The sequence below is a fragment of the Engraulis encrasicolus genome, chromosome 11 (assembly GCF_034702125.1).
Source record: "Engraulis encrasicolus isolate BLACKSEA-1 chromosome 11, IST_EnEncr_1.0, whole genome shotgun sequence".
NCBI lineage: Eukaryota > Metazoa > Chordata > Actinopteri > Clupeiformes > Engraulidae > Engraulis > Engraulis encrasicolus.
The window spans coordinates 40,398,664-40,411,482 of record NC_085867.1 but is presented as its reverse complement, the minus strand read 5'-3'; the positions used below and the strand labels follow the sequence as shown (position 1 = coordinate 40,411,482).

The window sequence follows — 12,819 nt, the reverse complement described above, 5'->3', positions numbered from 1 at the left end:
TGATACATGCATTGAACAGCTTTAAGTCAACTTGTCAAACAATTGTAGACTAGGAAGTTGACTAAAGACCGTTTAATGACCGCCCTGTTGGCGGTTACCCCTTATTTGATGGGTACAAAAGCAGCTTAATGACTCAGCAGTGTTTCCTGGTTTACCGTGAGACAGGGCCAGGCAGTGGCTATCCCCACAGGAGATATCGATGATCTTAGTGATGCTCAGCTCCTCGATCAGGCGTGGCCTAAGTGACGTCGTTTCAGACGAGCCGCAGCCAAGACATGAACCACAGCCCCACGCAAACACCTGCGAAACACAAAACACCAATTAGGAGAAAAGCTTTGATGCAGAGGGGGCATAATTGTTAAAGTGATACTGTACCATTTTTTGAAATAAGCTCACAATACACCTCCCCTTGAGTGAAATGATTGAGTTTTACCTTTCTACTGTACTTTCAATCGTTCTCAGAGTACGGCAGTGCACATTTTACCTCCAAGCGAACAATTAACATTGAATCCTATGAGACCAGCTAGCCGCCAGGATTCAATGTTAATTGTTAGCTTGGAGGTAAAATGTGCACTGCCACACTCGGAGAACAATTGAAAGTACAGGAGAAAGGTAAAACTCAATCATTTCACTCAAGGGGAAGTGTACAATAAGCTTATTTCCAAAAATGGCACAGTATCACTTTAAGGGCATAATTAACGCAGCACAAAGTGGTTTTCATCTATGGGAGTCTTACAGGTTGGAAGAGGGTTCACGTCTCATTCAAACTACACAGAGATGGCCAGCTCCACCAAACTTGTAAAATGCAGATATTGGCAAAACAGGGCAAATCATTGAATTAAATGGTGTCCACCCCGTTACAAGTTGGCTAACAATTTTGGCAACCTTATTTTAAATGAAAAAGAAAACACTTAGCACTGCTGTGGATCAAATGTGCATTTATTGGTAGCTTGGCACATTGGTAGTCTGATTAATATGTCACTTTTTGTCAAACTAACTGAAAATGCCTTCTTCATGCTTTTGGGCTGTAAATGATTGACAAAAAAGTATGTGAAGGTTCATGACCAGAAATCTCTAGACAAGTGAGTGTGTGCTTGTTGTGAGAGAAACTATATGCATGCTAGGGTGTGTGTGTGTGTGTGTGTGTGTGTGTGTGTGTGTGTGTGTGTGTGTGTGTGTGTGTGTGTGTGTGTGTGTGTGTGTGTGTGTGTGTGTGTGTGTGTGTGTGTGTGTGTGTGTGTGTGTGTGTGCGCACCTGACCAGCTGAGGTCAGTGCCAGAGAGGACTGACTCCCTGCACAAACTTTCCTGATAATGTATCCGTGCAGGGCCTCAATGACCTTGGGTCGATACACACGGTTGGTATCCCCATGACCCAGTTTACCTGAAAAAGGGAAGACCAAGAAACACAACCATATTTCCCAGAGCTCGCACAGTCAGCACAGCAGTATTTGCCCTTTTATGAGACGCTTCAGACAAAATGTACAGTACATACATTACATGTACAGTGCAGTTATTACACAGAACACTGATAACAAGGAGGGGTCATGGATTCTGCGTCAAAACAGAAGTGGAACAGTCAAAGTGGGCCAATTTACGTAACAATCTCCAAGTTTGTCGTGTTGAAAGTTACATAAGTCATGAGAAATGATCTCTGCACCTTGTCAACTTGGACCCATGTTGCATCCAGAGCAACAGTGGGAAATCAAATGTATGGACTATGCAGTAAATCCAAACAGGATGACAAATATAAATGAGCATTTCTCAAAGTCTACTTTGCAGAAGTTGTGCCATCATAATCGTTCTTACATTTCCTGCCTACCTATGCTATTCAAAGTGTTTCAATTGTGTGTAGATCATCTTCATGCCATTCCCTAAGTAGGGCTGAGAATCCAATCCATGACTTTACAATAGCCACAATTTAGCCTCAGGCGAGAGAGGAATTGTGTTTTTTTTCCAAAGGAGGGGAAAATGGTCTTACAAACTTTGAGATACACTGGTGTAACATATCTGAAAGGTATTTAGGGAGGAAGTATAAGGTTGTATGGGCTGGGGGAGTAGCCATGTGTCCTTAAAATAATTAAATAATACAAGAAAACAAGGTCATCATACACCACATAGGTGATGGCACAGACATGATGCATTCCAACTGCACTACTATACTTGTGACTGAACTTTCAACCTGCACTAACTCAAAACATGCACACACACACACACACACACACACACACACACACACACACACACACACACACACACACACACACACACACACACACACACACACACACACACACACAAGCACACTGCACTTTCTGCACTAAACTCAAACATACACACACTGACACACACACACACACACACACACACACACACACACACGGACACACGAACACACACACAGACGCACACCGCACCTTCTACCTGCACTAAACACATACACACACACACACACACACACACACACACACACACACACACACACACACATACACACTGCTGCTGGTGTACTTGACAGACCTTTAATATTTATTTTTCTTCAAATGCTACTATTACCATGTCAGAACGCTATAAAGGACTTTTTTTTAGGAAAAGCACAAAAGCACAACAATACCTCTTTAATGTATGTCCTCTACAAGTCTTCTGCTGTCCAGTCTTGCACTTTAAATGTCTGTATGAGCACTGTCTATGTCCATACTGTCTTAAGTCCATGTATAAGTACTGTCTATGTCTATACTGTCTACGTCCTTACCTAGATTAGTCTATGTCTGTATGGGAAAGCAAGAAATGTAATTTCAAATTCTTTGTATGACCAGTGCATGTAAAGAAATTGACAATAAAACCTACTTGACTACTTGACTTGACTTGACTATTCACATAGATAAATTAAAATGTATACTGGTTACACATTTTTCATATAAATATGCACGTCATCATTCTGGTTTTGATGCGCGTCTCTGTGCCATCGCGAACGCAGTTGACTTCAATGGAGCGTACCGTTGTCTCCTCCCCCAAAAGACCAGACGATGCGTCCGTCCTGGGCCACGGCGATGGTGTGCGAGCTGCCGCAGGCTGCCTGTCCCACCCCACTGATGTCCTTCACCAGCGTGGGCACGTTACGGCTGTGGCTGTCACTGTGGCCTGCAGAAGACAGCAGATTAATCACAGTCATGCATTCATTAATTCATCACTACCACAGCTGATCATAAGAAGGGATAAACATCACACACCACCACAACTACCGCCTTCATACATTACCACCACAGAATATTAGAAAGCAGGGGTGGGGGCAATACTTTTTCAACGGTCTGATAACTAAAAACTAACAGGGTAGCGAGTAGCAACATGCTGCTGGCTTGGGCGAGTGTTCTAGAACGGGTTTGGTCTCGTCACCAGTAAAATCAGATGTGCATTTCAAATTTCAATTGCAGAGTTCAGCCCCATCATGACCAGGGGTGTAGTGGGCGCGGTACGCGGGGGTACGCAGTCCACCCACTTCTCCTGAGGAGAGATTTAAACAAACCTTCTGCCCATGTTTGAATAGAAAAAGGAATGAGCACATAGCAATATTGCAGGTGTTGGACCAAACAGATGAAAACAGAGAAGAATGACAGTACGTCAGTAGGACAGTAAGGACAGTAGGGGGGTTTTGACATGATAAGTTGCCTAATTATTTGATGACGTCACAAATCGCGTACCCCCACTTCAAAGATCCCCACTACACCACTGCTCATGACTAATTTGTTTCTCCATATGGTTATTCTAGAGTAGGGGTGGGGAACTGCTGTCTCGAGGGCGTTTATGGTGGGGTGTGTTTTAAAAGTGGCTGCCTTCAATATAGGCCTAAAGTGCAGGGTGAAATCCTGGTTTGTGTTCATAGTACGGCCCTTGGAGGACTTTTACAGCTCCCAGAAGAATTTGATGTGGCCCTTCAAATGAAAAAGGTTCCTCACCCCTGTTCTAGAGCCTCTGTAGGATTGAAAATAGTACATGGGTTTGGGAAGACCAGGCTAACATGTTGTCTGTTCACATGCTGCCAATCGACTCTTAATGTCATATTGGAGTAACCAGTTGTAGTAACCAGTAGTAGCAACTAGTGGTGTCAACAATGATCGATTCGGCGATCCGAATCGATCCGGGGCATGGACGATCCAGATCCAGATCCAGCAAGTTCCAGAATCAATCCGGCAATTTTTTTAAGTTTCAATTACTTCCATGGATATTTCGGGAGCAAATGAATGTTAAATTAAATAAAAACACTTCAAAACATGGCAAGACTGATACAGACTGATACAGAAAACAGCAAATAAATTGTTGCTCAGTATCTGACTACTTGTATTTCCTCATCATGGCTGAACATTTGCTTTGCGTTCAGTAGAAATGTAATGCATTGCAATGCATTGTAGAATTGAATCGAATCGGATTGGATCTAATAGAATCGAATCGAATCGGATCTACTACCTCCCGAATCGTGATCGAATCGGATCGTGAGGGCAGTGCCGATCCACACCACTAGTAGCAACTAGTGCTACTTTAAAGATTGTGGCCAGAGTAGGTATTGCAACTATGCTGCTCATTGAAACTGTGCTGCCTATTGCCAAATTTGATCTTTTCATTAATGTTAATAAATAATAGACCAATATTTTCTAGTATGACCAAAGGACGGTAAGTTTGGCAGTTAAAAAATTCTATTTCTGGAAATTCAAAATGGCAGACCATGGAAAAGATCCCCCTTTTCATGTATGTAAAATGCGATTTTTTTTCGGTCATAATGAATACTTAGAATTTAATGGTAGTGGTAAGTGTTTGTTAAAAAGTTAACATTTGTGAGTGGAAAGCGTGAATTCTGGAAATGAACTTCTAAAAATATCACGCAGTGCACCTATGACTTCTGTTGACAAAACAAAACAGAGAGCCACTACCAAAGTAAACACCAGCACGCATCCCGCAGAGGGTAAATGTAATTAAACAGTGATGACATGCTCTATTCTGTGAGGCCGTCTGAAACGGCACGTGGCTGAACACAGGAGTCCATTGTATACCTAGTCGGCCAAAGTCTCCCTCTCCCCACGTGTAGAGTTCACCGTCGTTGGTCACCGCGGCACTGTGCCTGTAGCCCGCAGACACACACACCACAACCTGCACACGGAGAGAGCAAAACAAACTGTTAACATTCACATGACTTACATCAACGCTACACAGATTATTTCAGAAGAAAGTTTATTATGTCACAAATGTGCAATGTTTTCCTCAGAGTGCAGTAGTTGAAAGAAAACGTGGAATGGGAACAGGAATTATGGGATTTGAAATAGGTGCGCAAATACACACTTCATTAATTGCCTAAAAAAAAAAACTTTAAACAAATATGTTGCAATCAAATAAGGTATAAAGACAATTTTGGAGTAATTCTCACTCATAAGCCCACATTTGTACACCCAACCAGCACCTAAGAATTCCTTTGAAAACAAACAAACAAACAAAAAAACAATAAAAAGCTAACACTTGTACTAGTTTTTATTTGGCTCACAATAATATTCCCCATGGTGTGTGTGTCTGAGAGCAAGAATATGCAGCCATCATTGGGGGTAGAAATAAACACATTGAGGACAGCGTTCTGGCAGGGAGAAAATGGGGACCAATCGTTTAACACTGCCAACACAACAATCTGCGTGTCAGAAGAACAGCAGATGGTCCAAACTGCTAGAGCACCATCTCGCCCCCTCCAGCTGGTGGGTGGATAGCAAGTGACCCACCTTCACCATGTTATTGTCTCTGGATGATCTTTCTGGTGTATCTAAACCCCACTTAACCCCCCACTCTAGTTGGTGTCAGCGTGGACTGTGACCCCCACCTTTTCCTGCTGTGGTCCCTGAATGATGTCTACCCATCTCTGCATGTAACGGGGCAATTAACTCATTCTAAGCCCCTGCAGCAGCTGACACCAGTGATAAAGTAAGCTTACCCCTTCTTTCTGTGTAGCAGCCACCCAAGTATAAACACTCCAAGCGGGTGGACACCCAGTGACACAACTTCACCTGTCCCTGGATGACTTTGACTTGTGTATATAATCTAACGTAACCAAGGTCTTCCTGTGCAGTCCTGTGTAGGGACTCGATCACAGCAAACTCTAGGCATGGGAGGCAGACGTGCTAATGTATCAGGGGGAAGGACCTGCGCACTGCTTGAAAATACTTAATTTACTGAGGGTAGCAACGTTTCTATCATAGATCTTCTACAAGCATCTTTCAAAAGTCAGAATAAGTAATGGCGGCCTGCACAGCAGATTGGAAGTTAGGTTATCAGCTGATAGTCAGCTGTTCCAATTAGGCCTGACAAGCAATTTGTAGTGATTACTGTACAATCAATTATGGCCCACAGCCAGGTACATTTAACAGGCAGACGTGCTAACCCATAAGCTTAACGGTCAGAATGTTGCTCAGTCGCCAGCGCTTCTGTTCGAGGCTTCTGGAAGATGGTTTGCTATCGCTGTACTGCCAAACTCTGCTAGCGGGCATTTGCTACACCCCACAGCATACCCAGTGACCACCTTTCCCTGTAGAGGTCCATGGATGATTAGACTTATCTTCCCCATGCATCTAAATCCTAATCAACTCCCCTGAGCATAGCCAGTCAAGTGACCCACCTTTCCCTGTAGTGGTCCCTGGATGATTTTGGGGTACTTCTGGGTGGCGCTGTTGCCGTGGCCCAGTTTCCCATAATCCCCGTCACCCCAGCTGAAGACCTCGCCCTCGCCCGTGACGGCCAGCGTGTGTCCGTCCGAGCCCTTGGAGGAGGAGACCTTGCGCATGCTGCGCGGCGGGTCCAGCACCAGCTTCTTGGGCATGGACTGGTTGTTGGAGTCCCCCAGGCCCAGCCGGCCGTAGCTGCCTTTCCCGCACGCCTTCACCGAGCCGTCAGCCGACACAGAGAACGTGCAGTACTGGCCCGCCTCAATCTGAAAACAACAACAACACACACAGACACACACGCGCACACACACACACTTAAACATTTTGTACAGAGTAAAAACAAAATGTTGGTAGCTTGCCATTTAGTAATTTACCTCTCAAAAGCATTGTTGCTAACTAGTTAGTAGCAACATTGTAGCAACAACTTAGTAGTTAGCCTATGGGAATTAGCTGGGCAGCCAATTAAGCTGCTAACTTAGTTAGCAATGAGAAACGCACCACAGGGCATTACATAAAAATATATAAATGTTTATTCACAAATGGATTCCACAGGGAAATTGTCAACTTTTGTAATCTAGTTTAAAATCCAGTAATTTATCTGAAAAAATAAAACTTTTGACTTTTCTCAGTGCATACATTTTCCACCATGCCATTCTCTCCAAGGACTCCTCCTTATTCATACCAGTGTTTCCCATACATTGAGGAAACTATGGCGGCCCGCCATAGTTTAAATTTGGCCGCCATAGTTTCCGAAAAAAATAAAAAAAAAATAAAAAAAAAAATTTTTTTTTTTTTTATTTTTATTTTTTTATTTTTTTACGATTTCCGTTTTTGTTAAAAACGATTTGAATTACGATTTCCTTCGCATTTTCCTCCTGGAGTAAATACATCCTATAGAGAAAACCACAAGTGCTTGAAAGACAGAGGGATCAAAAGCCTAGTCAAGTTGTTGTAGTTAACTTGGGTTTGGGAGCAATAAAGAAAACCTTCAGAGAAGGGACAGTTGAGATGAGTTTACTAACACTCCCCAGGCTTTGTTTTACAGTTGTAATGAGTTAGGTGACAGGCCTTCATTGACACGGCAGAGGAGACATTGGGCTGCATATAGAAATGAATGTGAATATAGACATAAATGTGTAATATGTTGTTCAGCCCTTTAAAAGGGAGGAATTTTGAAAAACTGGCCCTGTGACCAGCACCCCTCATGTAGAATGTGTACGCCTATAGGGGAAAAGGCACAGCCTACCCTCTTAGACCCTTTTTGTCTATGCGTTAACTTCACAGTATTCTTAAACCCCTGCATGAGGGACGAATGAAACTGTTGTAAACAGAAATGATTCACTGTACTAAATTTTTGTAACAAATATATAAATGACAATGCACTACTAATATCATGGGTAAAATGTTATGTAGCCTTATTTCTCAAAATATAAATGGCTGAAATGTAGGCCTAGGCCTATAGTTTCTCCATGCGGCAATGTCATACTGTTCTCATTGTTTTGACAATTTGGATTTACACTGCGTGAATACACCCAACACCCAACCCCCCCAAACCCCCCCACCCCCCCCCCCACCCCCACCCCAAAGGCCCGCGTGAAAAGACCTCCCCCGGAAAAAAAATACCGGCTGCCCCCATAGTTTCCAAAATTTCTGTGGGAAACACTGCATACACATAAGCATACGTCGCATACGATAGGTCACAGGGAATAGTCACTGGAGAGACAATACCAGAGCAGCACAGATGCCATTCTTCTTTTTTATTCAGATGCGCAACATGATGTGCACCTGAATAAAGAAAAAAAAAATGCATCTGTGCTGCGCCGGTGTTGTCTCTCCAGTGAAAATTTCCTGCCTCTCTCTCATCGATGCACCAGATGATAAAACAGAGGCGTGCAGAATTACCCCTTTGTTATAGGTCACAAGGACTCACGGTGCATAAAACTCTCTCATTAATACCAATGTGACACAGTAGAAAGCATGAAGATAAAGATATAAGTGCAAAAAGTAAACACAAGACAATCCAGAAGAGGGAGCAGCCCTTAGGGGGCTTACAGAGTCAATGTATCGTCGATGCCTAGTAAAACATGTCCCCTAAATTTCTGATACTTGGTGTGCATCACATGCATAGTTAATGGAGGAGACACTTGCATTGCATCACACCTTAACTTGTGTAAATGGATGTTATTTTACGCCGGTGTAGCCTCTTACTGCAGCAGGGGTCACCGGCGACCTTATTCACTTGCTGAAAATGCTGAACTACATCATTGTAATAATACAACATTGCTATGACATCACAGAGAGCCATAGTGCTTCGCTAAGGGGTTTTATTGCATGTTTTTAACATGCGTTAGCTCGTGACGTCTTGCTTGCAGCCTTCATCCCATGTTCGCACAAAGGCGGCCGGCCACACGAAACCCATAGCGTGATACGAGCCCTCCAATAGAGCCCATTAGTGGTCCAGTGTAACACAGGAAATTACATTTGACCTAACAGAGCCCATTCGTCTCCATTAGAGGCACATGTACTGTACCAGGATCAGTTATCTACAACAGTGGTTCCCAACCAGGGGTACGTGTGCCACTAAGGGTACGCAAGCACACCGCAGGGGGTATTAGGAAAAATGTAACAATAAATGTATGTATGCATCGTCACATTGGCATAGAGGACAAGATATTGAGCACGAGTGTAGGGGGACTCTTGGTACAATAAAAAGGCTTCGGGGGTACACAAGACAAAAAAGGTTGGGAAAGACTACTTGATAACATGGCATTCTCCATCTGTGCCATCCTCCAGCCCCCATAACTGCATTTCAACAGAGACAAATCAAAGAGCTGCCTCAGGGGGGCTCCTTGGCCACAGCACAGAGAATCAGATGGAGGATATGCAGACTGACATAGTGTAGTAGTCTACATAGGGTGTCAGTAGCATGATATCATCTCCTACATCGTCCACTAGGTACTGTATATGAGTGAATCGGATGAGATGCACATATCATATTACACTAATATAGGGGGTCCAACAGGGCATTGTTTAATCCCTACATAGTATATTGTAGGCGTGTTCAGGCCGACAAAGAACAGGCACTGGCTCCATTCTGAGTGGCCTGAAAATAGTATTAGTGGTATTCCAGTGAACATTTTACATCAGGCCTGGGTTGCTGCTTATGTGCTTTTTTAAAACAAATAAAACAGGCCTGGGCTGCTGCTTATGACAATGCATTGCCCATGGGGACCCAGGTTCCAGTCTAGCCTGGACCATTTCCCAACCCTACCCCATCTCTCTCCTCCACTGACTTCCTATGCGCTCTCACACTGTCCCATTTAAATAAAGGCAAAATGGCCCAAACACCCACCACATTTTGTTGAGAGTAACTGTCTGTCCAGCTAAGTTTTGGCGGGAATACATGTTTCATGCTTAGACAACAAGTATGGAAAAGAAATCACAGCTTATGGCAGGCTGCCACGGTCTTGTCAATGCATGAGGATGGGAGGAAGGAAGGGGCGGAGCACTGGTATTGGGACAGGGGGGGGGCGGGGGGGGTGGGATGTGTCAGAGGCGTTGGGCCCACGAAATATCGTAGAATGGGGCCCCTACAAGATGTTTGGCAATCGAAAGCCACTGGCAGGGGGCCCCCCCAAGTGGTGAGGCCGGGGGTTCCTAGCCCCTATGCCCCCCTCTCTACTCCGCCCCTGGAGGAAGGGGTTTGCTGCCTGGCTGGCTGGCTAGTTCGCTGGCACTTTGCACCTTACTCACCATTTGGGCGTCGCTGAAGCCCTGTGCCAGCTTGGGCTGTAGGATCTTCTCCAGGGTGCCCTCTGCCAGCTGGTGGCTGCTGTTGCTGCCCCAGACGTACACCCTGACGGCATCGCCCTCCGTGCCCGTACTGCCCGTGCCAGTGCTGCAGGAGCACAGGCAGTTGGACGCCAGGTTGCAGATCTGCAAAGGAAAGATAAATGGATGGATGGATGGAGGGATGGATGTTAGAATTTTCACTCAATCAAAAGGGTTAAACTCTTTGCGGTAAAACGGGTGCAGAGTTTATTAGTCTGAGGAAAGGATGTGGTGGCCCAAAACATTTCACTTCGATGAAATGAATTGAAGTAAGCTCATCTGTATGGTTCATCATTACCCCTGTTCAGAGGTGTTAAAAGCAAAAGTTTAAAAAAAAGACAGTTTCCATACACAGGTAACTTATCTGAATAAACGGTAGACCTGACTAGTCTTACGATCAGCTAACTAGTCTGCGCTGGTTTGATCAAGTTTGTGGTGGGTTGGGTTCTCTTTAGGTTTTCAGTGTTTTTCAGTAACAACACAGTCCATCTACCTAAATAGGTACAATGGAGTACATTCTGTAGTGCTAGTGTTGTACAAATACGATAAGCTCACTTTTACTTTTGAAACCTCCGCCTCAGTTAGAATTTTACTTAGATTGGATTTTTATGAACAACTTGCTTGATTATGGTTGCTGACTATGGTATACTCCTGGCTGACTACTGGAAGGAGAACTACTGAAAAAACTATCAAAGGAAATCAAAACAGTCATGGTAGAAGGACACACCCACGTAAACACCAAATGGTGCGAATGAACGAAAACAAAACAAACAAACCAGAATGATGGTAACACGTTATGATAAATCATCCTAAATTTGACGTAATTAATTTTATATAATTGCACACATACAATAAAACATTAAATATATTTACCAGGTCAAAGGTCAACTCTGAAGTGATTGCACAACAAGACAACAACGGGAAGTCATGGGATCTAATCTGGGAATCAAGATTTAATTTCAGTCTAGGAAGAGCCCCCCACCCCCCCTCGCTATGGTAGAGGTGATGATCATGGGAACCCTGACAAGCGGGGCACATGGTCAGACAGATTAGAATCCAGATTTATGGGCGCATGGCGAAGGCATCCAGAGCATTAGTGTCTGTAGGTCTGACTGTGCCTGCCAATGCAGAGAGCCTACAGGCTGAAGCTCTTCTGACACAGCACCGACAAGAAAGAAAGGGGTCTCTGTCTCTCTCTCTCTCTCTCATATCCATAACACTATAAAGGGCCGTACACACACATTGCTGCCATTTACTAGCTTCTCGCTTGCTCGCCTACTCGCCTCTCTTTCATGGAACGTTCGCTGAAAGTTCCAGCGGCTTTAACTGCCAATGAACAGGCGAGAAGTACCAAACTCTGCCTTCCAATTGGTTACTCACTTACTCGCCTCGCTCGAAGATAAAATATTTTCAACTCTGGATCCGCCCACATCGCATCACTTGTGCAGTACTCACCCACTCGCCTGCTAGGCTCGCTGGAACACATTGATATTCTATTGAGTTCATTCGCTGAGCGAGTAACTAGCAGCAACGTGTGTGTACGGCCCTTAATGCTGTGGAGCAAACTACATGGAAACACTATTGACCATGATGAAAATAAGATTATGTATGGACTGTGTTGGGGTTTTAAGTGCTGTTCTATAATATAAATCAATCACACTGCAGACGGCTCATTTATGGAGGGTACAGTCCTCAGTTTTTATAAACAAACTGTATGTCTCTAATAATTGTATGCATTGCCACTGCACGTCTTTACATTATTTGTCTATCTGAAAGGTGTTGTGTTTTGTGCATGTGTACATATTCATATTGATATCTGCAGTCTGTCCACATCAATGCATTTGTGGTTTATTACAACACCCAATCACTCACCTCCTCGAAGAGACAGAGAGCCACATGGGACAAACTGCAGAGGCCATCAGCATCCTTCTTCAGTACCTGAGTGTTGACCGATTCACCTCGGAAACCCTGAGAGAGAGAGTGAGAGTGAGAGAGAGAGAGAGAGAGAGAGAGAGAAAGAAAGAGAGAGAGAGAAAGAAAGAGAGAGAGAGAGAGAGGCAGAGGCACACAGAGATGGAGAGAGTGAGGGGGAGAAGGGGGGGGTAGAGGGAGAGAGAGATAGAAAGAGAGAATCAACCATTGGACACCTGTCCAGGACAATGACAAAAGGCTGCAACAACAGACAATCATCGCCAGTGAGACATCATTACCCCTGTTATTATCCCCACACCATTAGTCACCCAGCCATTGTGCAGATGGGAAAAAAACACAACAGAACCAACAAACAAACAGACAAAAAA

General features: G+C 44.1%; 1 protein-coding gene across 11 annotated transcripts in view; it reads right to left on the bottom strand.

Annotated features, from left to right (window-relative positions):
- LOC134458339 (probable E3 ubiquitin-protein ligase HERC1) overlaps positions 1-12,819 on the bottom strand; it is a 110,620-nt gene that overhangs the window by 87,691 nt on the left and 10,110 nt on the right. For all 11 annotated transcript variants that reach the window (XM_063210603.1, XM_063210593.1, XM_063210597.1 and 8 more), the window contains exons 3-9: positions 12,392-12,487; positions 10,442-10,624; positions 6,643-6,954; positions 5,042-5,138; positions 2,997-3,140; positions 1,256-1,383; positions 156-300 (exon numbers count right to left, since the gene is read on the bottom strand). In XM_063210603.1, the coding sequence (XP_063066673.1) occupies positions 156-300; positions 1,256-1,383; positions 2,997-3,140; positions 5,042-5,138; positions 6,643-6,954; positions 10,442-10,624; positions 12,392-12,487 (1,105 nt within the window). The remainder of the gene's footprint in view (positions 1-155; positions 301-1,255; positions 1,384-2,996; positions 3,141-5,041; positions 5,139-6,642; positions 6,955-10,441; positions 10,625-12,391; positions 12,488-12,819) is intronic.